This window comes from Anoplopoma fimbria, chromosome 22, assembly GCF_027596085.1.
Source record: "Anoplopoma fimbria isolate UVic2021 breed Golden Eagle Sablefish chromosome 22, Afim_UVic_2022, whole genome shotgun sequence".
In the NCBI taxonomy this organism is placed as follows: domain Eukaryota; kingdom Metazoa; phylum Chordata; class Actinopteri; order Perciformes; family Anoplopomatidae; genus Anoplopoma; species Anoplopoma fimbria.
Genome location: NC_072470.1, coordinates 4,562,315 through 4,588,720, shown reverse-complemented (window position 1 = coordinate 4,588,720; position 26,406 = coordinate 4,562,315). Strand labels below are relative to the sequence as shown.

The window sequence follows — 26,406 nt, the reverse complement described above, 5'->3', positions numbered from 1 at the left end:
CACAGCTGAGCCTGGACTCTAAGAGAGCTTTGCTTAAGGAGGGTGGGTGGGTTTGGTGCTGAGTGGCCAAAAGAATGCTGTGTAAGCAAAAGGCCTCAAGTTTGATCCAATAATCAAACATCCCGGACTTCTTCTGTACTGAGCTGCTTTTAACCGCAGCCAGAAACAATGTAGTGATTAAGCTGACCTAATAAAGTAGAAGAGACAGCAGCTATTACTTAGCACCAATGTAGGAATCAAACAGTAACATTGAATTCTGGGATAAATTAAAATGGTGTCATTTACAAGTTTCTACAAGTTGCCTTGTTGAAAGTTGGATTTGTTTTGTCAATAATTCAAAGCAAACGACAGAATGACTGTTTTAATGCTCTAGTTGAGAGAAGTTCAGCGGGTTCAAAAAGGACTTTTATTCCTTTAAAATAAATGTGTAGCTATTTAAGTGGCTGTAAAATAAACCAAACCAAAAACCCACAAACAAACACATTACTTTTATATTCAAATAAACACATCAAACATTTCACTTTTTTACCAGTATGTATATAAAATTTAAATACTTTTTTTTGCATTAACACATGTGAAAAAAATGCTAACAAAGAAATAAATGAAGTTAAACTGGTTTAATTAATTAATTTTGATCTTTCCAGCATCCGTGCATGATGATAATGTGTACAGACACATCACAGTGGTAACATACATAATGCACACTGAAGCAGAGTTTCTGTATTACATTTATATGAACATAAGCATTTAGTTGATACTCAGTAATGTAAATCCACTTTTGAATAATGTCAGTGCTTAAACATTTTAACAATCAGTCGATCAGGAAATAAACACAAACGTTTTTTTCCCCCAATTTGTAAAGAAATAACTGCAACTGCATCTTCGACAAGTTCACAGAGTTTCTGCACATTTGCACTTCTGGTTTCCTTTTCAGGTCACATCATAAGACTCTAATTGGGGAGTGAGGTGACCCTCGATGACACCGTCTTGAGCCTTGGCTTCCAGCCTCGTGTTCAAGCGCGTGATGTCACAACACGTTGCACCCCCAAGACGGCGAGGAAAGGAGGAAAGGCTCTGTCCAGCTTAATGGGGGGGGGGGCATATTTTAGGCTCAGATCTTTGCATTACTCCTCCAAAAATCCAAACTTAAAGCCCTCTTAGTTCCCTAAACCCAAATCTGACCCGCATCAGTTGATGTTACGGTGATTTAAGGAACAGTACTTTAAGGTGCATTTCAACAGCTGTATAAGAATCAAGGCTCACTCCACTTCAGCTGGAGAAAAGAAGGATGGTATCTGGAGGATAAAGAATTATGCAACCAGTGCTTTTACAGGCTTGTGTACCACATGAATGAGTGCAATCATTTCCAAGTTGTTGGCCTAAAAGACGATGAAAGCTACGAGCGTAATGGGACCAGACTGAGTGCAGACTGTGTAGAGAGAAAATAAAGACAAACTCCTTCCCAGTACCAACACGCAGATTCATGCTCATAAAAACTCACAGGAGTTGGTTTTCATGCCCTCCCTCCTTTATGCTGCTTTGTGTTGCAGGCTTGTGTGCAGTTTTACTCCGAACATGGCTTCCCACTGTGCTCTGACCCAGGCCAGCAGACCCTGGAGGAGCTCAGAGCTCTCCGAGCGCACACACCACGTCTTCTCCTGTTTCACCGTCTGCAGGAGAGAAAACAGAGCAAGACAAGCTATGAGCATTAAAGCTCCTAATCACAAGTTAATCAACTTGACAACACATGCAACAAACGAGTATCAAAACTGATATCAAAGTTGTTAACCATTAGAAACAGTCATTTCCTCATCTTGTCTGGAAGAAGACAATTTCATTCTAGCTTCATGACGAACCGGACTTTCTATAATAAATAATAGTTCATATGAATGAATCAGAAACAGGGTTAATCTAAGTCGTTTCAATACAATAATTTAAAGATTTTCATCAAAATAACACATGACTTAACAAAAGTGGGCATGAAAACAGGGGGATGAAAAATACACATTCATTTCCTATTCCTTAAGGATTCCCCAAAAACACTTGCATACCAACCTCATCGTAAAGCTTAAAGTCCATCCTGCACTGGTCTGAAGGCCACAGGTTGACCGAGCTGACGCAGCTGATTGGTAGCGTTTCTAAAATGGTAACGCCTCCGCTGCTGGGCTCTTGGTTTTCATTCACTGTCAGGCTGTTTGAGCTCTTCCTCCACTGGTGGTCCTCTCTGAGCAGGTACAGGGTTTCCCGGGTTGCCAGGACCGTCAGCGGCATCCAGATCTCCTCTGAGAGGGAAAACAAAAAACATGAGCTGTTCACATTTCTTGCTTTTAGTCAGTTCAGTTTCAATGACGATTTGTCTTACCGTCTGTGAATTTTGAGCTCTAGAATGATCTGGTTTTGATAAAATATCAAGAAGTGTTTATTATAGTCTCCGATTTAGTACTTAAGAAAACAGTCGTGAATCACAGACATAAAATGCTTAACAAAGATCAGTTTTGGCATTATATTTCATGTCAGAACGCTCCGTCCTCAGTAGAGCAAGCAGAGAGGGGAAAGGCAGATCTAGGCATGCTAAAATTACAGCACTTGAAATTCCAGGGGCGTGCACGGCTATGTGTAGCCTGCAGCTACCTTGGCCTCAAACGTGTCTGCTGAGGCGCAGACAGTGAGGCATCCTGTAGCACCGGAGCACATGTATGTAGTCGCCCGTCACTCAGTTCAGTGAAAACAACAGATCTATGCCTCATTTTCTGTTAAGACTGTTCATATGGATCTTTAACAGGCCCCTCACGTCAGCTGCTGCCCACAAATCACATCTTCTCCTCCAGATTTTCCTCTTTCTGCATTAGATCGGTTTTATCCCGAGGAATATAAACCCTCTCATCCCCCTTTTTGTTATTATTTCTACCGTTTAGCATATATTTCCTGGCAGTTATTATTTATATTCCTATGGTTGCAGGAACATTATGAGGGATTTTATCGTTGCATTTACTTCTTGGCTGTCTTCCGGCTGGTTTACAGGAATGTTTATGATCTAGCTTTTCTACATTTTCCCCAGACTGTAAGCTAATTGACTGAAATACAAATGAGAGATATCTTTAGTTGCCTTTGCACATACAGAGCACCACTATAAATCCAGAAAAGATGTCAGACAGACCGCAGGGTTAAAAGTAATTAGCATGAACAGCCCTGATCTGTGAACCTTCAGAAGCCATTACGCAAGACATGTTAAAGCTTGAAACCTCATATTTCTTGTACATATATGTAGAGAACTCAGTCAGATGGAAGCAGAGCCCTCTACTGATATCAGAGAGATATTCAGAGAGGCATATAAGGATGCACAATCAAGATTACAATCACCTTGCAGAACAAAAGCCAGGATGTAGAAAAACTGCAGCTGGCCATCCTCCACATCTGCCTGGATGTCATCACACACTAGAGGCCTAACAGGACAAAAGAAAACCAATAACATTACATGCACATTCATATGCACTGTTCGTTTAAAAGCACAGACACTGTTGGCTGACAGGTGCTACCATGCTGTCTCAGATGGAAGCACTTCCACATCACAGGGTGGATTTCACAGCAACTGTGAAGCGGAGGGGATAATTGACATATAATAGCTGAAAGAGCCCGGATTGTGAAAACACAGTGAGTGTGTTTTTCTGAGCCTGGGGTTAGAGGGGTGTGACTTTTGAGCAGTTGAGTCTGTTGCCTGAGGTTCAATGACAACTTGAGATATTTGGGGTGTGTGTGTGTGTGTGTGTGTTGTGAGCTTTGGTGCCTGGGTATGCTAATGTAGTCTTCATGATAAAGGCTAGGCTTGGTATATGTCACAGAACGTGCACTGTTTTTTCATTTTCTAATCCATGTAAAGGAAATTTGCAATTTATTTAACCTCTGCCAGGTTGGATAAAGCATGTTTGCCAGTTTGTCCAAACTTCTACAAAGGCATATAGACCACTGGTTCTTTTTATTTCTGGCTCTTGTGCCTCCTCCTCTCTTCATCTCTAAAAGAGCAGCTGTGCTTCACGTCATATTAAATTGACGTTGCTTTAAAATTATGGCTCCGATGTAAAGACGTCTCATTTTGTTTAAAGTCTCGTCTTCTCTCTCCTCAAGTCACTTCCTTGCAAGAGGAGGCGAGGAAAGGAACAAATGTCTTATGTGTGTATAATTGAGATGTTGATTATTCTCAGCAAGTTGTTTTGCCCATGTTGCACTAGTTCATGAGAAACACATTCTTCTCTGAAACAACATTTTCAATATGATAACCACATTCCTTTTCAGCGAGAGCCTTCGAGAAAGCTTCCATCTTCTGTTTCAGAGGGAAAACAGACGAAAAAAGCGGTGTAGAAAAACAACTGGAGGTGATAGCAAACTACACCACATGACATGCATGATTCTGGATTTGTAGCGCCACACGTGTTACAAATTAAGATGTGGTTTAACAGTTAATTTAGCGGTGCAGTTTTACAAAATAAAGCTGATTGTAATCAACTAAAGATGTGCCAGATATGTGCAGTGCTAGAACTCCCTTTAACTAGCACCTAACAACCACATACAAATGTGCAAAACACTATTTAGACCACATCTTCCAGCATGTAAACAAATAAAATCAAAGATGTCTGCCGTGTTCTCACTGCATCTGGAGGGGAGCGTACCAGAGATGGTGCTGAGGGTTGAGTCTTGTGGTGGAGATCGACTCCAGCTTGCTGTCGGATTTGTGAGCCATCTCACGCACAATTCCTGAGGAAATAACAACAAAATATTATATATATATTATATAAAGTCTTCTGTGAAGTCCTCCTTCTTCAACTGAAGAAATAACTATATATACTTAAATAGGCAATTGAGAAACTAAAGCAAAAGACAAAAGAGAACAAGGAAAAAGAGGGTGAATGGAGGAAACATAAGAACTTCTTAGATTTGATAGTCACAGCGATTTTTGCAGGGTAAACATTCATCAACGTTGCAAATGAGGTATTAAAAGGATCTTGTAAAGGGCACAGAAAAGGTACAGTAGCCTCAAAATGTCACACCCAAATATTTATGGCCTAGAAAACACAAAAGCCTAACTCAATCTGAGACTTGTTCTTCTGCTATTGTAACTACGGTAAGAAAGCCAAAAGGTCTCTAGTTGCAGGTGTAAGATTTCAGCCTCCATAGAACCAGCGGGTGAGAAAACGTTGGGAACACAAAGCGCTGGGTCACGCTCACATTCGAGGATTGCAGCGTGTCATTGAGTGTGACAACAACACAGGGAAGAGAGGATATCTGTAGAGTGGCTTCACAGTCAAGTTTGAATAGACCGGACTTCAGAAGGATTTAAAGGGGCCCTGAGAGACGGCAATACTGGGGACTGAATATCTGATTATATGACAAAACAAACCCAGCCGTCTCATCAAAATAGTTTTCCCACATCGGTCACAAGTTTTACAAAATCACACTCACATGCTCCCAGAAATGTGTTGGAAGTGGTTAAACACAACATATTTTCCTGACTAAATTACTGTCATTTCTAAGAGGAACTATCTGATTAGAGAAAAAGTAAACAAGAGTAGGAATCTGACCAAGCATTCAATTCCAACTCGGGCCACAAACACATTTAGAGGGGTTGAATAACGTACAAGATGGGAACATGACTAATGAAATGAAATTGATTCATCAACGTGTAGACATAGATACCGGCTTTCATCGGCGCCGTCCCGAAAGAGCTGTCTGACGGCAAAGTGAAGAGGTGAAAATATTCTAAATATAGCATACACTTGGACTTTTTTTTTACAGGTCTAAAATATGTTTTGCTGTCGTCTCCACAGCAGAGCATTGCTTTTAATAAAATCATATTTGGTTGTTAAATCTCTGACAGTAAAATGTTCATCAAACAGAGTTGCTGTTGGATGAAAATGTAACATTCTTGCCTCGTTCTCTCTCATATCTCGGATGCTGTTAAATACTCATAAAAATGGAAAGATCTGTTTTTTAGTATTTTGGACAGAAAATGGCTCCATCACTTTCATGAAAAGTCTCCCATATTATTGGCAGAACATTTTCGCGTGTTGAGCAGAAACAGTGCAAAAGCTTAAATAACATGTTAATATGGACAGTTTTATCGAGGTGCCATCCAAGATCGCCATCACAAGTAACCAAAGGTGACGGGCCCAGCGTGTTGGGAACCAAGTTTGCAGCGGATGCTCTTTGGTCGGTGCTCTGGTCTATATCAGTAATCCTGCTTCCTCTCCTTTCAGTCCCAGACTTTCTGGCCGCCTCCACCACCAACAACAATGCCCCTGATGATTTTCACATGAAATGAAATACCGTGACACTCTTTGATATGTCGGGCGGAATAAAAAAGGTTGAAAAAAAAACAACAGCTAAAAGGCATCATGTTTTCTCTATACTCCTGAAAACCATAAACGCGGTGGAGTGAAGCATCCATCGCTCACGCCAAGTCTCATATAACTCAGTTGGAGTGCAACAATGAAAACTGACAAATTTACCTCCTAAGTGAGAGAAAACAACAGAAGATCAGTAACACGAATTCCTGACTCTTCCTTCGTTTTGTGTTTCTTTTGGCTGCAGAGTCCAGAGGTCTCGTGTTATCTCTCATGTTTCAATGAAGTTGTGTCAGACTCGGTTGGTTTCTGAGCTCCAAACTGTCCCAGTTATAATCTCTCTCTCTCTCTCTCTCTCTCTTTCCCCCCTCCTCCAGCCAGAGAGCCCTCCGTCATTCCAGTTGTGGTTTTCATCTTTGTCCACATGATGGGAGCCAGCTTGGACGATAGACGGGGTTTGTTATACTTCTTCTGTCAGAACATTACAACAGCTGTTTTTGGAGTTAATTTGGCAATGGAAAAGAGAGTTTGCCATAATAACAACTCAGTTATCTTTGTCTAGTAGGATCAAAGGAACTGTAAACATCATATTCTTTCTGTGAAGGTGTTTGGCACTTAATCATCTTTTTTTTTGGAATGCACCTGAAAGCAAACTATTATTCATGTTTTTCAATTATCTGCTCCGTCTTGGACAACCGCTGTAGTCTTGTTGAAAAGTAATCTGGAATCATTTTCAGTCAGAAAGAATACGATGCACTAAATGTGCTGTTTATGAATCTAGGCAGAAAGAAACAGCTCTCAGAGGACAGAGAGGGAGCTGGAGAAAGAGTGAGAGCGATAAGAGAAAAAGCATGTGTAGGAAAAAGTGGGAAATTCACCTAAAATGCCACTTGACCCCGGACAGTCGGAGGATAAGTTAATGAAAACATGTTTCTGGGCATTTCAAAAAAAAGTATTGACTGTCGTGACAATTGTGTTTGTTTTGCTGCCATCTTGGCCAGGTTTCTAGTTTTTACCAAGTTAAATCAAGAAAACAAACTTTTTTAAAACACTGTACGAGATGCTCGAAGATTATATATGAAACAACACTTTTCAACGACTTCCAAAAACTGTTCTTGCTTGATTGTGGTTGAGCGAAAGCTGGACAGAAACACCATCAGACAGCAGCTGGAGGCAGAGAGTTGTGGAAAAAGTGGCACTGCTCTTCTAATCAGCATGTCTGTTTGCTGAATTTAATGGTTTGTTTTTCCTATGTTCAGTCTGTACCCTGAAATTGGTAATATGGAACACGAATTTGGGAAAAATGCTTTTAAATATCACATTGTAAGCTCCAAATGTCCTTAAAAGCAGAATTGTGCGTACTTGAACTGAGCAGCAATGCTTTTCCAGATGATGTTTTTTCCTGTTGTCTGCACACATTTAGGGGCTGGAGATTGTCAAATTAATTTTCCATATTTTTCCAGACATTCCAGGCCCGAGCAGGAGCCCCCGTCTAATAAAAGGTTTTCCTCTCAGCTGCTAATCCTCCCTTGCAGACCCGTTGGTCTGGGCAGGATGTACTCATTCTGTGTGTGTGTGTGTGTGTGTGTGTGTGTGTGTGTGTGTGTGTGTGTGTGTGTGTGTGTGGGGGGGGGGGTTGCGTCACATAGCACACATATGGTATAGTATTAGTTTGTGAGGGGAGTAGGTTGGCTTTCTGTGGCACAATGCCTGTGAGAGGAACATGCTGTTCTAATACCTTCCTCAGGGATTCAACAGTACTTTTTTAAAATCTAAATTAGTCCAGAGTTTATTTTGCTCGTCTTCCTTCAGACTGCCCTGAGCAAAGTGCTAAAAACCAGTAAGTTCAGAAAGAGCAGGGTCAGTGAGTTTCCCTCTCCGACTATATTGAAAAACTTCCCTTTATGAGTTTTTCCATACATTAAAAATAAACCATTTTCACCTTTGCTTGTATTTGGCAGAGTTTCCTTTCTTACCTGTCAAGAGGCCAAAGAAGCGTTTGCAGCGTAAACTGTCCCTCACAAGGAGGGTGTAGGCCACTCCCCCAAACTCCATGTGGATGCTCTGAGAGCCCAGTCCCACCTCCAGGTAGCTGAGCTCCATGATTGGGTGGCTGTCCCGCTTCTGCAGCCAATCAGAGAGCTGGCCTCTGCTGGGAGGAAACGACGTTAGGCATCAGACAACGCAGCAAATGCAAGGTTACAGTGAGATGGATTAATCTCTGACAATTGAAGGTTTGACTGCCAGAACAACAGTTTAATGTGTTTTTGAAGCCAAAGTTTACTTATAAAAACAACTTATGTATTTAACTAGGATATAAGGTTAAAATAATTGTTTGGCTTCTTGCACAGTGCCAAGAACAAGAGAAGTCCCTTCCTATGGTTAAAAATAGTAATGTAATGTAATAGTGTAGTAGTAATGTTGCCACCGGCCTCACAGCATGTGCTCATGTCTGAGCTGGACAGATTTCTTGTTTTGATGAGAGAAGAAAAGCTTTTCATTTGTGTGACGGAGAGGAAATAAGGAGGAGAGAAAAGACTCCACGGTCTGCAGACACTGCGAGGTCAATGTGTTCTCAAGATGTGACCCAGAAACCCTGGGCAGGTTATGCAATATAATCCACATACTAAACGCAGAGGGTGTGGAATTACACACCGGCATTAAAAGACATAATTGTTGACTGCAGAGTGGCGCCCTCTTTTGAATCGCTGTACGATCCAGCAGGATTTGATTAAATTTGAATGTGTTGTGTCAATATGTCAGTGACTTGAAACTTCAAAGGGATCTCTAAGAATCCTACTTAAGCATGCATTTCTTCATCATGCATACAATAAATCCATAATTATTCAAAAAAACATATTTTAAAACACATATAAGTGCAAGAATGTAAATAACTGCACTGCGATTCATTTCTTACACTGAGGAAGTACTTTCTGTATCCTGTAGAAATGCTCTACTCACTGGGTTTCTGACGTCATCTCCAAGAAATAGATCCGCTGGTTTGACACCACCAGCAGAGAGGGGACCTGCCCTGGCTCCCCAAATTTGACAGCTGACATCTGAGGTTCACATAGAGAAAGAGAAACATGACATAAAGAAGGTAAATGCTTGTTGTCTTTAATGGTTATTATCGAAAAAACAGCAAAAACATGCTGCGTAATAATGAGCATTACGGGTCTATAAATTCAGTAATGAACTATTAACCACAATATTCTCAGCTGACACCAGTTTTTAGAATTTCACAAGCGCTCTAGTGGTTTAAAATATTGCTTAATATCCTCTAAAACAACACAAGAAGTCTGAGGACAAGTGAAACAGCGAGCTGTCACTGGATAAACAAACATAACTAAGATGAATGGAGCGGGACCTCCTGTTTCCAGCTGTGGTTTGCTTGGTCCTGCTCCGCTCTTTGCTCCTCGTCCAGGTGTCTGACAGAGTAAAGCAATCACCTGCTGATTCGAAGAGCTCCCAGAATGCAGTGCATATTAAAGAGTGACAGCAAGGGGGCATGAAATCCGTCAGAAAAGAAGAAGATTCTGTGTAGAATGAGCTCAGAGGAGATTTACTGACTGCGTTCATCTTTGCTGACTGCAATGAAACTGCAGCTGAAGGGTTGCAGGTCTTGAAGCTGTCACCACCCATTAGGCTGGAATCTTTTAGGCCATCAGGGAGATACGCAAGAGGGCTTTTTTAAAACCGCGACCATAAAAGAAACAATAACAGCAACATAAAAACATTACACTGATACATTTCTGCCATCAGTCACAGGCCTCCATCAATGGAAAAATTCAGCAGAGTCAGAGCCAATAATATGGTTTCCTCCCTTAATGTTAGCTCCAGTAAAGATTTAAAGACCATGAAAACCTATTTTCTCAATCTGCTTCTTATTGTGAGCAATGGAGTCCTACATGAAAACATTATTTCCTGCCAAAGATGGAAAAGTTTTGGTTGTTTCACATGACAGATTTCTGAATTTCTCATTGTTGTATAACAAGGCATGGCTCAGCTGGAAAAAGAAAGGGGATGTCAGACGTTCCAATTCACCAACTAGGGTTCAGGAACATTTTAAAACAAAATGTGAAGACAGTTATGAAGTGGGTAATGTTGTCAGTCAGTCAAAGGCGATCCAACCACACCAACTGAGAGTTTTAAGTGTTAAACTTAATAAAAAGAACGTTGTTTTCTGTTTCTGACATTTATGAAAAACCTTGCAACGAGTTGGATGGGATAATCTACTCCACTCTCAAGTCTTGTTAAATATAAAGCCATCAGCTAGTTAGCTTAGCTTAATTAGCACAAAGAGTGGAAACGGGGAAACAGCTAGCCTGTCTGGGACCCAAAGTAAAAAAAAAAAAAAAAAAAAAGTGTAAGGGCGCTCCAATAGATCGTCCACCGTTATAGAGACCACTAATCAAACTATAGAAAGAAGATATGCGTTCTATAGTTTGATTGGTGGTCTTTATAACGGCCAATCAGATGGCGTAAAACATGACACTAATAAATAAACAGGTGTCTATTCATGAAACTTTCTCATCTCTTAATCTTTAATGCTTATTATACAATGTTGTTTGGAATATTTAGATAAATAAATAAAGCTATGGTTAACTTCTGTTGCTTAAGCAGTCATGCATATTTCATTTGATAAAGTTATACTAAATGACTCTAATTTGTGCTTGCCTCACTCCTACATACCTTGAGGAAAGAGTGCAGCTCCTCTTCCTCCTCAAAGACCTCCACGTCCAGGAAGAGCTGCAGCCGATGGTCCACCGCCTCGTAGTCCTCCGACAGCAGGTCCAAATCATCTGCAGACACATAAACAGTTGGTCAGCCTACAACATTGTTGCTCTAATGTTAAGTCCAAAGTGAAGATGGTGTTTGAGAGCTGTTAAATTTAACATCGATCATCATTAATGCTTGCATTTTTCAGCACTAAATGGAAACCAACGTCATGAATTCGGGCTGAAATACAAAACAATACTCACTCAAAATGAATTCATCTTCGTTGTCTACTTTATTTCTTCCCTCAAATGATATCTTGCATTAAAAGTGAAGTTCCTGGCAGCGATGTGAACGATTACATATTTCTTGGCTTTTAAAAAAAAAAAAACCTTCCACAGATTTTACTGCAGCAGCCTGTAGCATTAGCCAACAGCCCCTCAGGAAGAAAAATGCATTTAAGAGCAATAAATCCACCAATGACCAGCACTGGAGGTTATTTGAAAATTGATGAATGGTTATGGCTAATCAAGAGCGACAGGGCACTGACCTGCAGAGGCCAAAACAAACACAACGTTTTCATTTGGAGAGATCAGATTAAAACGGCTTTTGAACCTTCAGAAAAAGTTCTTTGTGAAGGTGAAAGGTGAACACACACTCACTCACACACACATAAACACACACACACACACACAAACGGACACATTGATTTATCATGAGAGGCAAAGCACTTCTTCAGAAAGAAGATAATTAGGGCCTCTGCTCCACAACAATGGGTGCACTGTGCAACCAAAAGATACCACACTGAGTATCAGCCAGAGTTTTAGGATGAGTTCAGTGTCTCCAGTGTGAGACTGTGGTTTAGAAGGACAGATGACATGATGTTGGCACTGCAACTACAGAAAAAGAAAAGATACATAATGCTATTATTACGACCCAGCCATCCCTCTCTCTTATGCTTTCATTCCTCTCCCATCACTTCCAGTAATGATTCCAATCTGTCTCGCTGCACCATGTGGTTTGTCTAAAAATGGCAGACAGATGTGGGGGAAATCAGATGCTGTCACAGAGATACAGAGCGCCTCGAAGGATTTCTGTGCCGCACAATATCCGCAAGATTCCAAATACTTCCCATCTCTGCTCACTTTCAATTAAGGCTTAAATATATCTTAAGGGAGAGGCAATGGAGCTGACGTAAACAGTTTATACCGCACGCCACAGTTGATGAGCTTTACACTGACCATATGAATTGCAGAATTCAAATCAAGTAATAAAATATCATTTATATTTTCCTGCTGTTTGGGCTTTCCTCCAACGAGCAGCCCTGCCAACATCACAATGTTATTCTGGATGTAAAAGATCTACGGCTGACATGATTTGTCCGTTTAAGAGACTCCATTAACTGTTACAGTTTGTTCCAGCTTTTAAAACGGGAGGATTTGCTGCTTTCATTTCAGGGTTATAAAAATAAATCTTTACTCAAAACTTTAGCTCAATCTTGAAGATGTTAGTTTTAGTTCTGAGACATTGGCTGCGTTCCAAATCATGTACTCTTTCTATTTTACTTTAAGTACATACTGCAGCTGCCCTTACAAAGTACGTACTGTTGCCTTCTGTATGCATAACATTGGAACACACTACTTTGCCATAAGACTGCGCCTTGAACTTTGAGATATATCCGATATATGTGATATCAGTCCCTGTGACGAATATTCTGCCGCTGGATTATGGGATTATGGGTCGGGAATAGCCAGAAAAGCATGCTGTCTTGCATACTGCAAAACACAACCAGATGCAGTAGGACTTCCTGGTATTTTTGGAATTCTGCATTTGATGTACTATGTGTTGGGACCGAAATTAGCAGCAGAACATGGATGAACCAAAAGTATGTGAAATATTTAAGACTTTTTTAAATTTAAAAAGGCAAGACTTTTTAATAGCAGTTACTGCCTAATTTTGAGGAAACTGATTTTAAAGACTTTGGAAGTCCTGCAGAAACCGTTCAAAAAGTGCTGACAGAGTGAAAAACCCACCATTCGGGGTGGATCTTCCTGCAGGTGGGGCTTGGACCGCTGGTGGTGTACCAGTAGTGGTGTAGCGGTAGCTCCCAGCCAGATCCTCTTTACTTTGGTAATCTGTGTTGTAGGAGAGACTGGAGGTATCGCCCTGATCATCCCCAATGATGAAGGAGCTTCCCTGAGCAGTCATGAAGGTTTGGTCTTCTGTCGCTGTGGCCGCATCGAGGACGGGACTACTGCCAATACCGGCGTCTGTGTAGTCATCCTGCTGTGACAGAGATGAAACAGTAAAAAATTACAGCAAAAGAGAACACAGACGGAGGAGAAAAGACCTTATTTGTATGTTGAGTGCTCTGGTTTACATCGAGATGGTCGTCCTCACTCTCCACCATTGATGAGCACTTGATGGGCGTGCTGCAGTAGGGAGCTGATTGGCCAGCCAGCTGGACCACATGATCGCTACCACATTCTGGACAAATATGACTGTCTCCTGAACAAAAAAACAGGGAAAAAACAGGAAGTTATTGCCAAAAAAAGCTTCATACTGGTGATGGTGAAAACATCTCAATTGCTAACAAAGAGTAGGAGGTGCTCCCCCTTGTGGCCTTAATTGGTTACTGCATTAAAATGTTATTGGGTTATTGTGATGAAACGTTGTGGTACGTTGATGACTGTTCCACTACTTGTTTAAAGTGATAGTTCATGATGAGGTTAATCTGAACCAACCTTCTTAAACAACAAAGTAACACAATAACACAAGCATCTCCCATGTCCTGCGAGGTAAAGTTACATTTTTTGTCAAAGGAGTCTTGTGGCGTTGAAGAGAGTGATATAACTGCTTCAGTACCACGTCAGAAAGGGCTTTTGTGACGGCTATGTAAAGTGTTGAAAATATTCTAAATATAACGCACACTTAAACTAAGTGTCTTAAATATGTCCATAGCAGTACTTCGTTTTGCTTCCATGCTGGTTTCTCCAAACTCCCTCTATTGTAGATAAAACACTCACTATGTAGAATTACCTCATACAAACCCACTTTTCCAAACTATCCCTTTAAGGCATTGTCATGAGTAAAGTTACTTGCCTTGTCTCTAAAAAACAAACATGTATATTCTTTCATGGAAGAAATAAAATGTTAACCCCTTTTCTTTACTGTGTGAAACAAAACAAAGGTTGCAATTTTAAACTACATCTGTGTCCATCTCTACTCAAGGACATGAGGACAGTTTAATAATTCTGACAACCAAACGGACTGTTATCCAAGAGAACATGCACGCATCCCTTGCTAATAAGTTTCACATGAGGGAGAAACATTTGTTTGTATCTGCAGGGCATGTATCACTGTAACCCACAAGCAAACAAATGCCTCAGTTCAGACGCGTGCAAATGAAAAAGGTATTTATTGCCTGAAACACTAACACTAACAAAGGAGTGTTAGTGTTTCCAAGAAATCCCCAAAACATCTGCAGAACAAAGCATGTGTGCAGTCTGTGCATGCTGGAGCAGGTCCTAATGTCAGGTTTGGGTGAAGCGCTGAGAGGCAGCTGTGGAGCGAAGGGTATTATCTATGTGCTGCTAACTACAGAGGTGGGAACTCAGCGGAGCGGCCAGCTTGGCAATGAAAGAGGAGAGATAACTCCTGGGACAATTCACTCAAGACATCTGAAGCCAAAAATTTGTTTTGGGAAAAAAAGTGCTTTGACGTCAAATGACGATAAAGGTTTTTAATCATGAACCTGGAAACGTCCCAGGTGTGATGCGTGACCTTCTCTTGTAGCTTCTCTCTCTTATCTCCGATCTGCTGACACTGAAAGTTCGGTGTGAAAGTACAGATTTTGGGTGGAGAAAATTTTAAATGCATGTAGCGTTTCATTTTTTAAGGATAGCGTAGAGTTTGTGAGGCTGAGCGTGACTCATCGGAGCGTGACTCAGTTTGAGGGATGAATCTGAAAAAAGGGTTTCTCAGATTCAAGGCTGTGGCGTGTGTGTGGGATTCATTGAAAGATTGAGATATAAACTAAAGCAAAACATCTCGTTGCTTGGGAAACTCTTCATTCACCTATGAGCTGTGCTCTAAGGACATTTTATTGTCAATTTGTTTGTCTTAATAGGTCTTTTTAATGTCCTTTTTTACAGATTTCACTCTATTTGTCAATGCCTTTTTAAGTCTGGTCAGTGACAACAAAGCAAAAGCTCCCTGTTCTCTTTGTGCATGTGTACTGTCTTGTATTTGCGGTTTGTTGATTTGTTCCTCTGCCAGTGTAAACTTTGTAAATGCCTTTAACATCTTGCCAAAGTCTACAGATGCAAATTTAGTTTTTTCTGCTGATCAATAGGCACCGACTCCACCAAATAAACATACCAAACGAAAACAAAGAAAGTAAATCCAAAATTGCAGTCAGCTTTAACAAATTTGGAATGAACTGAAACCCAAGAATTTCAAATTGTTTTTTTGTGCAAGTGTTGTTTGAAGGCTACTGTAAATACCGATTCATCACTCTCACCTTTGGTTTCTTCATTGAACTCTGACAGTTCCCCCTCATCCTGTTCCTCCAAACCTTCTGGTAGCAGGGCAGCCCCTCTCCTCCTCCCTCTCCCCCCCGCCTCCCCCTCACTGCCGTCTCCCTTGAGCTCGAACTCTGACCTGCAGCGAAGGCACTGCAGGCGCACACAGCTGGGACGGAGCTCGGAGGCACGCCGCTGGTTTTCCTCCGCCACATGAGTCAGCACGTCAGTCAGAGCCTAGTCAGCAAAAAAAGTCTTGTTTGTTGACACTGAGAGCATTATAAAAGAGTTTAGAGCCCACAAAACAAGTAAACTTGTCTGATAAACCAGCTAAGTGATATTTTGGTCATAAAAAAAAAGCTATTTGTATGTTCAAAACTTTGCAGCTAGAAAAAAAAAGAAACTGTAGGAGCTTCTCAGAGGGCAAAAACTCAGTGGAGCTCGAGGATAGTTTGAGGAATAAATCATATCTGGTACTGTAGGCCATAGTGAGCAGCTGTGGTGAAGTTGAAGGTGTTTGTTTGGGTTTTATACTTCTCACATGAGCTATATGTCTGTTTATAAAACATAATTCAAGTCCCTGAATGCTCATAACAAATTTGAAGACATACTGGCATTTGTAGTGGCTCTTTGTGTTACACCTTGATCTGGCACAGATGTTATGTTGCACAATGTGAGAGGACAAAAGTCAAAGGTAGCAAATATGGTACAGAGTGTACTGCTCTGGGCTGACGTCACATTTGGAAAAACAAAACAGGTAACATTGTTTGAGTAAAGGGCAGCCTGTGAGCATGACCAGACTCGTAAAGGACGTAGTGGGTGGGTGTTGTTTTCATTTAGATCCTTGTGCTTTGCTTCACTCTATATATCATGCATGTGGGTGCATAGATGAAAATCTCTGGGTTAAGGGTCTTAACTATTTAGTAGGAGTGCAAACTTGTGAGTCATCTTACAAGATACAAGTTGTTCAATCTCTCTTCAAAAAGGATTTAATTAATAAAAGAAGGATTCAGGAGTGTGTGTGTGTGTGTGTGTGTGTGTGTGTGTGTGTGTGTGTGTGTGTGTGTGTGTGTGCGTGTGCGTGTGTGTGTCATTAACCTGCAGTGACTGTTGTGGGTCGTCATCAAGCAGGACATAGAGTCTCCTCCTTTTCTCCCTGCTGATGTAGTCGAACTGAAGCTCCACAGCCGGAAGCATCTCTTCTGTCTCCTGAGAGAGAGAAAGAAAATCTATTTGGTTGAAAGCAATATCACAATAAACAATGTTTACTTAGCAATGTTTAACATGCAACCTAAGCAATATACTGAGGAAGAAATGCATTTTAGTTTTCTTTGTTCAAATGGTGGTAAATTAAAAAGAAATCTCTTAAACCCAAGGGTACAGTTGCATAAAAAAAAAAACTTAAGACGTCTCCTTAAGTTTGACACAAGTAATTCCCATCCTTCCATCTCTTTCTCCCTCCCTCCCATCCCTCCTCTCTCACCCCTCGGGTCCAGGCAGCCTCTGTGCTCTCCACCCGAGCCAGGCTGCTGAGCTCCAGACGGCATCTCTCTCGACCGCGCTGCATGTCCACCTCCAGCAGCAGGCCCTGTTTGATGCGCAGGAACACCTCCCTCCTCCTATTCCTGCTCTCCCCCAGGCCCTCTCCATCTTCTTCCTCTTTGTCAGATAGGACACCCACAAGTAGGGGGTGACACAGGTCCACTAACAACAAAAAAGAGAAGAGAATCTGAAGATTCCATTCTGTGCTTTCTGTGTCTCTCTGTGTTGTCATTTTACAGATTTTTACCTCCCAGATCCTCCTCTTCTTCTTCTTCCTCCTTGGTGTCTCCGCTCTGCCCTCCAGCTGACCTTTGGGACTCTGGACTGGGCCCAGGCGAGCTCACCCCTCCCTGACTCACCGCCAGGCCGTCCACCGTGCTGTCCTCCAAGGTGGACCGTGAGCTCTGACCGGGCCACTGTAGGGTGGACTCTGTTTCCAGGTCTGCATCTGCGGATGTCTCCAATCTGGGCTCAGATGAGAGCAGCGGTGGAGGGAGGACCTCCGGGACTTCCAGGGACGGTGGAGACGGCTGATGCCCGGGGCTGGAGGACAGATGTGTGGTGGCGTTGAAGCCGTTGTGGAGGGGTTGACCGTGAGGAGGTGGCTGGTATGTGTTGATGGTGGAGGCGGAAGATTCATCTAGATGATGTTGGTACCTCAGCCAATCCTCACCCAGCTGGTCTCTGAAGCTAGACATGCGCTCAATCTCCTGCTGGTGGGGGAGGACAATTCCTAGTGGAGGAACCACGTATTTAAATTCATGTTTTACATATCTAGGTTACAGCTTAATAAACTTTAATGTTGATCAGAACACATAAAATGACAAGTGAAAAACATGGATAAAACAAGAGAAATCAGAGAGAGAAGGAGGTGAATTTAGATATTTGGGCAGACATGCTTTAAAACCCACTCTGTGAGGAGGAACGCAGCAGGGGCTCGTAGTCTGTGTCACTGGGCTCTGATATGCTGGCCCTCCGAACTCTCACCTTACTCTGAAACAGAAAAATATTTGGAAAAAGAAACAGCATTCAGTTTGTCAGTATTTACCAGTCTAAATAGATCAGTAGAGAACTTACAGAGAGTATTGTACAGCACATATTCCACATCACAGAGAAGGACTACATAACCATTTGAATCACTTATGAGCAGCTCTCTCACCTTGGATTTCTTCTTCCTCATGTGTGAGATTCCCACTTCTCCGACTGACATGCTGTCACTCAGCTCCCCAGCACCGCTGGACACTTCCTGGTTACTCCGCTCTGCTGGCATGGCAACTGGAGGAGCAGGCTGTATATGGACGATCAGCTGGCCTGATTTTGGCAGAACCTGCAGAAGAGATCATTTAGTCATACAATTTACACATTTATATATATAGATTACATTTATTTACCCAGAAATATCTGCTTCAGTATCAAATGCAGTATAAAGACTACCGTTTGCTACACTGGGATTAGCATTAATTGATTGATAAACTTACTGATAACTCAGACGAAGACAGCGAGGAGCCGTTAAGTTTGAGCTGGAAAGAAACAAAAAAAAAAAAAAAAATGTAAAAGTTATCTTCAGTTACACTTTTATAACTTTTATTTTTGGTGCCTCAGCATTCTTTAAATTTGAGAAATGGTATACATGTCCAGCTAGAACGGTTTCTCACTCTGAGTTTTGCAGCCTTTGGGGAGAGATGTCGGACGGTGCAGGTACGGTGGGTCTTCTGGAAGAACAGCGGGTTGCCCTCCAGGTTGAGCTAAAAGAAGATACATTATGACATACTACACCATCAAAATATATAAATAATATAAAAGATTTTGAGGCACATTTCTCAAGAACTTAGTGGTCAAATATTTTAAGACAAATAAATGTTTCCACAAATGATATGGTTCTGCCTGTGTATGCATTTGTTTCCATACTGTGTGGAGGCAGTGCAGCAGGGAGAGAGGAGCCAGCTGGGAGTGCTCCAACAGCAGGTTGTAGGCCAGGTCTAAGTGCTGGAGTGAAGACAACTGCTCCACACCTGTTCAATCAGACAACACATCAACGCAGGATTAGACTGTCGGTGATATAAGTATGCAGAATGCAGGGACATAAGAGAAACCTGCAGCTCAAAAGTCTAATGTTATTCTCATGCTATTCCCCCTCTTCCATCCAAACAAACATGATAATCTAATGCTTCCCTGTGAGTAACAACAATCCAAGACAAACAGAAGGACGACCAAAACAGCTGGAGGAGGGGGTCAGCTTCCTGTTTATCAGGTTTCTTTGGCTCACTCCTCTCTAAACTCCGTGATTGTATTGACTGTGTGTGTGTGTTTGAAAGACAAGATGAGAAACTCTGACACACTTTCTTCATCAGTCGACTTTACCGTTAATAGTCTCCAGCTCATTGTTCCTGAGGATGAGTGAGAAGAGTTTGGCCCTGGCACTCAGGCCCAGCGTTGGCGCCCTCTGCAGGCAGTTGTAGCCCAGGTTCAAGTGTTCCAGTTCACTCAAGGGCTGAGAAAAAAAGCAATTGAGGGAGTAAGATATCGCCTGGAGCAAAACAAGATGTTGTCACAAGCAGGAAAAATATATTAAGTTAATTTATAATTAAACAAACAGAAACCTTTAGAAATTCAGCACACTCCTGAATCTTGTTATGGCTTAAATCTAAGGACTTCAGGACGTTCAGTAAACTCTATGAAAGAAAGAGACGGTTAAAGTCAGGTGAAGATAAAATCAGCCAATAGATCAGTAACAATGCATCTGTGTGTATTTGTCTCACTATTGACTGGTCGAGGCAAACAATGGAGTTGTAGCTAAAGTTGAGCGTGTGCAGCTCCAGCCAAGGCAGTGCAGAGCTCAGGTCACCTCCACACAGGGAAAGTAGCTCCTAAGGGAAACACACACACATATATCACTTTTCCTTTGACTGTTTTATAGCCAGACATGCCATAAATACACTCAGTGTCACTGGCTGATAATTATACTGCACATTGACAATACCTCCAGGGAGCTGAGGCTCTTTGAACACGTAAAGACCTCCAACTGGGAGTAAACTCCTCTGAGTCCTTCTAGACAATGTGGAGGGACTCGCTTCAGCTGGTGAGGAAGAGAAACAAAGAAACATCAACTGTTCATGTTTTCAGAACAGATAGAGTGAGAGGTAAATAAAAGACACTGATGAAAAAATGAAGATATAAATGTAATAAGGCTTCATACTCTACCTCCAAATATCTTAAAGACTTGAATGGAAAGATTTTCACCACTGACTGAAGTCTCATCCCTGCCGGGTTGATGAGCTGCGTTTAACAATCAAGACACACAACATGACACAAATGAAAACTCCAGCAGGGTTCAAGTAAATAGATTTGTAAGCCACCGTCACTAACAAACACACTTCCTTAAAATGGAAATAAATTAGTGAGGGCTCAGTTTATGAATTCATTAAATAAATAAATTTATTAAATTTTAAACACGTCAGTCACACAGCTAGCCGTAAGAGAAAATAGTGACCACAGTGCATAAATAAAATATTACAGAAACAATATAATTTAAACACTTAATTGTCTCTTGGGAGTTTTTGATAAGGTCTTTCCCCCATGGAATGGACATAGAGGCGTTTTTAATATCAAAACATGCCCCTGTCCAGATTTTGGGGGAAGTTCAGCAGGTCTTAAATATACAAATGTCCACTTTGGGAACTTTGGTAAGGGCTTTCCCCATAGAGCCAACAAAGAGACAAGAGACTTTTTAATGGTTAAAAACAGGTCACGTGGAGACCACCAGACCAAATCTCAGAGACCCCCCAGCTCACCTTGAGGGAGATGGTCTTCTGCAGGACGTCAAACAGGAACTGCAGCTGTAGCAGGGAGTCAGTGTCGGCAGGGTGGGAGGGCAGGGCGAGGAACCCATGCTGCTGGCTCCTGGACAGCAAGTACTGTTCAAACAGCCTGGTGAGGTGCTGCAGGCTGACCGCCGGCAAGGTCAGAGTGCTGGTGCCGTCCAGCACCAAGTCGCCTGGAGGTTGGGAGAGAAGAGTCATTTCACTCTTAGCAATCCAAATTCAATCCCCATCAAATTATAACAAGTTTTATTATTAAACAACATAATCATACTAAGTGTTGTCTAATACATACCTGGTGGACAGGTGCATAGAAACAAATGAATGTGAAGAAAAACTCAGTGCTCACAGTGTGTGTGTGTGTGTGTGTGTGTTTTTTGCATAAACTACAAGATAAATAAATAGTGTAGCATGCCACATAATAACCTTTCAAATTTCACACAACAATTATTATTATGAGACAAGCATGAGTTGACAAAGAGGCTACATTCACTACTGATTATATACCGAGTGTTGACTGTGCTAAATACCTTTTTCAAATCAAGTTAATAATCACAATGTTGGCAAACAAGTGTCACTTATTATTGAACCAAAAGTTAATTGTTTCAATGTTCTCTTTTTCTTACTGTCTGTGAGACTTCATTTTTGTATCTATGTTTAATGTTAATATGTAAGGGGGCGGCTGTGGTGTAGTGGAGAGCAAGGTAGTTCTCCAATCAGAGGGTCGGTGGTTCGATACCCGGCAGTCGACGTGTCCTTGGGCAAGACGCTTAACCCCAAGTTGCTCCTGAAGGCTTGCCATCGGTGTGGACTGGATGATGAATGTTAGTTAGAGTCTGATGGTGGCACCTTGCATGGTAGCCTGTCATCAGTGTGTGAATGGGTGAATGATATGTAATATACTACTGATTGTAAGTCACTTTGGATAAAAGTGTCTGCTAAATGACTGTAATGTAATGTAATGTTTAAATGACAAAAAAAAAGAGAAATACTTTTCCCAATATCAGACTTTCCCACAGAGGATATCTGGATAGTCTGAAGCTTTTATTTTCTTAATAAGTGCCTGTATGACTGAAACACCTGCTACTGTTTTGGTTGACGTGCAGTCTTCACACACTTTTGGTATTCAACCATATGTGGGGTACATTGAGTCTGTGTGTCATCCTGTAACTTACCATCATTTCTCAGGAGTTTTGCCAAGCTGTGCACCAGAGAGGACTGGCCACTGTGAGGTACAGCCATCCTGAAACGTTTCCAACAAGGGCTGGTGTTAACACAATGCATATTAAAAAAAGAATAAAAGCACAATCTCTCTCCTAAGCAGCTGAATCAAGTGTCAATGCTAATGATAGCAACATTAGCATTGGGTTAGGCTAATGATAGCTAACCAATTTCCTGGTAGAGAAGCTGTAACTAAACCACATACCTGTGCAGTGACAGCCAGAAAACAAAGTGTACACATACAGTGTTACTTCTACAAGGCAGTCTTAAAACGTGTTCATTGTTGTAAGTGGAGAAAAACAACCTCTAAAGTGGTCATTTGTCTGTTTCGTAGCACAGTGCACTGCGATGTTGACATTTTTTTTTTTTTTGGTCACATGACGAGTTGCCTCCAGCGCCTACGGTGGCCCCGATGTACCAAAAAGTACAGGCCCTCAAATAAGTCGCAACATCTCCTCTCTCTTTAATGTCAACTTGTCAAATACACAAAGAAACAATAACAGTTTTTTGTTGTATGCCTCTTATTGGAACTTTATAACCTACTATTTGAAATTTACAAAGAGAAGAAACTAGACATAAACTTAAAAGAAGGCCAATATCAGTGTTTCCACACTCCTGACACAATAAAATATAATATATAATACAATATTTGTACTAGCTTAATCTCAAAATCACACTAAATTAGTAGATTAAATAGTTTTTTCTGTCTGTAAATATAATATTTCAGTTATTGTTGATTTTCTACTGTTTTTTTAAAATTCAATAACTTTATTGAGACATTTGTTCATACATATAAAACACAATATATTTATATATATATATGTATATATTTAAATTTTCAAGTTCTTATTTTTAAGATCTTAAGTTGATGCCACGTAGGCTGCAATATCATCTATTATCTTTATTTAATGTTTCATTATCTTTATTTAATGTTTCATTATCTTTATTTAATGTTTTATTTTCTTTATTTAATGTTTCATTATCTTTATTTAATGTTTTATTTTCTTTATTTAATGTTTCATTCTCTTTATTTAATGTTAGATTTTCTTTATTTAATGTTTCATTTTCTTCATTTAATGTTTCATTTTCTTTATTGAGACATTTGTTCATACATATAAATTTTCTTTATTTAATGTTTTATTCTCTTTATTTAATGTTTTATTTTCTTTATTTAATCCAGGGACAGGACATTGAGATTGTGCAATCTTATAAGTACCTGGGTGTTCACTTGAACAATAAACTGGACTGGACTAATCATTCAAATGCACTTTATAAAAAGGGTCAGAGCAGACTCTATCTGCTGAGGAGACTGAGGTCTTTTGGAGTGCAGGGAGCACTCCTGAAGACCTTTTTCAACTCTGTGGTGGCATCAGCCATCTTTTATGCAGTGGTCTGCTGGAGCAGCAGCATCTCAGCAGCAGACAAGAAGAGACTGAACAAGCTTGTCAGGAAGGCCAGCAGTGTGCTGGGGTGTCCATTGGATACGGTGGAGGTGGTGGGAGACAGGAGGGTGATGGCCAAGCTGTCATCCCTGATGGACAACACCTCTCACCCCATGCAGGACACCCTGGCAGCTCTGTGCAGCTCCTTCACCACCGGCTGCTTCACCCCCGGTGTGTGAAGGAGAGGTACCGCAGGTCCTTCCTTCCTGCTGCTGTCAGGCTGCACAACCAACTCTGCTCCCAGCAGACCACATGACAATAATAACATGACAATAAAAACATGACAATAATAACATGACAATAAAAACCTGTGCAATACATTACACATTACACTGTGCAATAATAGTTAAAAAAGTTAAAAATAGTTAAAATAGTTTTGTTTTTTTTCTCTGTCTGTAAATATAATATTTCAGTTATTGTTGTTTTTTCTACTGTTTTTTTATTGCTTATTTATAATACTTGGTTTTTTTTTATTTTCATTTTTTACTTTTATCTTGTCTTTCTTCTACTATGTCTCTTGTGTGCATTTTACTCTACGCTGCTGTAAGCCTGAAAATTTCCCCACTGCGGGACTAATAAAGGATTATCTTATCTTATCTTATCTTATCTTATCTTATCTTATCTTATCTTATCTTATCTTATCTTATCTTATCTTATCTTATTCAGTGAGTTGCTCTTGCTTAATTACTGCAGGTGGCCACTGGGTGACGCACTTTAGCAAGGATCCCAGACTTCACAATACAGATATGATATAGTGCAAAAGAAAACGTCAAATTGAGTCCTCTATACGACAAGCAAAGACAATAAGTCCATCCAACCATTTTATGTTGGAAAGGTTAGCAGCTGCAACATGCATGAAAGGTTCACATGACAGTGTTTTGTTGTTTTATGCAGCCTAAGGCAAACACGAGATCTTTGTTTCGACCTTTCAAATGTTGAATGTATTGACTCAACAGGGGCCAAAACTACATAATTTGAGCCTCAAAGCTCTTATGACCAAAGCAGGATGGGGCAGGCTTCATGGTGGCTAAGGTTTTAATAAATGCCAGCAGTCAAAATTTACCAATCTGAGTCTAATACCACATCTGCCTGTTGGCAGCTGTTGGTCAAACCATATCCGAGTCATGGCACCAATAAAAACAGAGCCTGGTAACTGGTTGGCCAAGGAGAGTGAGTGTAATTAATGCTTAGTTTGCATGGCTGAAGAAAGTGCAGGGATTTCTGAATAAAGCAGATTAAACCAAGACTAAAACCTCTTGTTTATGTTTTTTGTAAGCTATAGTAGAAAGACTATAAATGCCTACTAGATGCTATTGCTTAGAAGGTATCAACTTTGTCACAGGAAAAACAGTGATGTCTGTGAATAGTGTAATGCTGACATCAGCATATAACCAGGCTCAGAGCTTCAACTTCTGGACCGTAAACCTGCACATTAACTCAACATATTAGGAGAGCAGTTTTCAGGTCTTTATTCTCTGTCACTGGGGGATACGTAACGCTGTGGCTCCATAACAGATACTTCAACAAAGATTTGCATGAGCAAATAAAGCAAAACTTTCCTAATTTGCGCTTGCATCACTTGTTGCTAGGCGGCAAACAAACACACTTACACTTGGGCACGCACACATGCACACACAAATACAAAAAAAACACACACACACACATAAGCATTTTTCCATTTGGGACTTGTGATGCGAACATTTCCATGTAAGGATTTATGTACTGCAATTTGGTAAACATTTCCATTCGGTGAGATGTTGCACATTGCACCAGTTGGTTAACTGTGCATGAATGAAAGCTAGTCTGACAGTTTTCTTACCCATATGTTCTCTTGCAGTCGACCTACTGCGCTCATATAAGAAACGTTGCACAGCACAATTTACAACATTTGAGTTGAGGATATAAACACATAATCCAGCTGTTTAGATGTTGCAAATTTGACTTAATTTCGTCCAGGCCCACTAATCAGATGATGAATTACTTTTCAACCCCTCTACTCATTCCCTCTAGTTATCTAATTAGTAGTCCAAGCAAAAGGAGCCTTAATTTAGTATAATCAAAGCCAAACACTAAACAAAGCACTCATTCATTATCAAAGCCTGAAAAATGAACATGAGGATGTCTTTAGGGACCGGTTTCGGTTGATAAGAACCCAGTATAGAGCCAAAATCACACTAATACTACACTTAGTTGTGTTTGCTTTAGGAATATGAATTTTGGATTTAGAGACAGATTTTGGCATAAGCTTTGCATCACAAGTGAAATAGGTTTTTAAGGTCTTTGCAGCGTTCTTACTTTCAAACAGTCTGCTTCTATTGGTGCAGCCGTCTTCCAGAAGGCCTGCTGTGAGGCTGCAGCTCAAAATTAGGCTGGATGAAGTTGGCATTACCATCTTTAATTGCCTAGTTAGAGGTCTATGTGACCACTCCATCGATTAGGATTCAAACATTTGGTCTATTCTCAAAGGTGACTGAGGCAGAATATCAAAGCTAGGAGTGAAACTTATTAATGATACTTTATTTATTGTAGGCGCCAAAACAGATTATATCATATAATCTACACATTTATGTTGTGTATGAGTTGTAACACTTCATTTTAACAACTCCTTTTAAGTATTTATTAGCAACCCAAGAGTTTTGGGGACTTGCTGTACTCTACACTAATAAAGAAGATGACCTCTGGCTAACAAACCGCCCTCTGTATACTGTAGAGTATGTGTCCTCATCAGTGATGCCATACCTTCCTCTATCAATGTGGAGTTTATCCAGAGTTTGTGTTTGCCTCACAGTTCCATGGGGAGGAATTTAAG

At 40.8% G+C, this 26,406-nt stretch overlaps 1 protein-coding gene across 4 annotated transcripts; it reads right to left on the bottom strand.

The window, feature by feature from the left end:
• Positions 1–516: 516 nt before the first annotated feature.
• On the bottom strand, positions 517–22,505 carry stk11ip (serine/threonine kinase 11 interacting protein). Of its 4 annotated transcripts, XM_054624081.1 has the most exons (27): positions 22,361–22,505; positions 22,110–22,177; positions 20,908–21,110; positions 20,318–20,392; positions 20,097–20,192; positions 19,876–19,983; positions 19,717–19,788; positions 19,478–19,607; positions 19,025–19,128; positions 18,772–18,861; positions 18,595–18,636; positions 18,276–18,443; positions 18,028–18,109; positions 17,364–17,849; positions 17,058–17,278; positions 16,673–16,783; positions 15,574–15,811; positions 13,432–13,559; positions 13,085–13,337; positions 11,028–11,137; positions 9,297–9,394; positions 8,312–8,487; positions 4,665–4,749; positions 3,361–3,443; positions 2,056–2,282; positions 1,502–1,670; positions 517–1,082 (listed from the first exon to the last, which is right to left on the bottom strand). In XM_054624081.1, the coding sequence occupies exons 2-26, from the start codon at positions 22,174–22,176 to the stop codon at positions 1,530–1,532; spliced, it is 3,594 nt and encodes a 1,197-aa protein (XP_054480056.1). In that variant the 5' UTR covers position 22,177; positions 22,361–22,505; the 3' UTR covers positions 517–1,082; positions 1,502–1,529. The 4 variants fall into 4 exon arrangements, with proteins under 4 accessions (XP_054480056.1, XP_054480055.1, XP_054480057.1 ...); XM_054624080.1 differs by having other exon boundaries at positions 517–1,670; XM_054624082.1 differs by having other exon boundaries at positions 517–1,670; positions 8,312–8,484.
• Positions 22,506–26,406: the final 3,901 nt, after the last annotated feature.

Bases quoted from the DNA above. Each gene is read 5' to 3' on its own strand.
- stk11ip (XM_054624080.1), bottom strand. From the start codon at position 22,176: ATGGCTGTACCTCACAGTGGCCAGTCCTCTCTGGTGCACAGCTTGGCA. The intron at 19,789-19,875 runs GTGAGACAAATA...TTTCTTTCATAG, and splicing joins TTTGCCTCGACCAGTCAATA to AGTTTACTGAACGTCCTGAA. The intron at 9,395-11,027 runs GTATGTAGGAGT...TGTGAACCTCAG, and splicing joins AGCTGCACTCTTTCCTCAAG to ATGTCAGCTGTCAAATTTGG.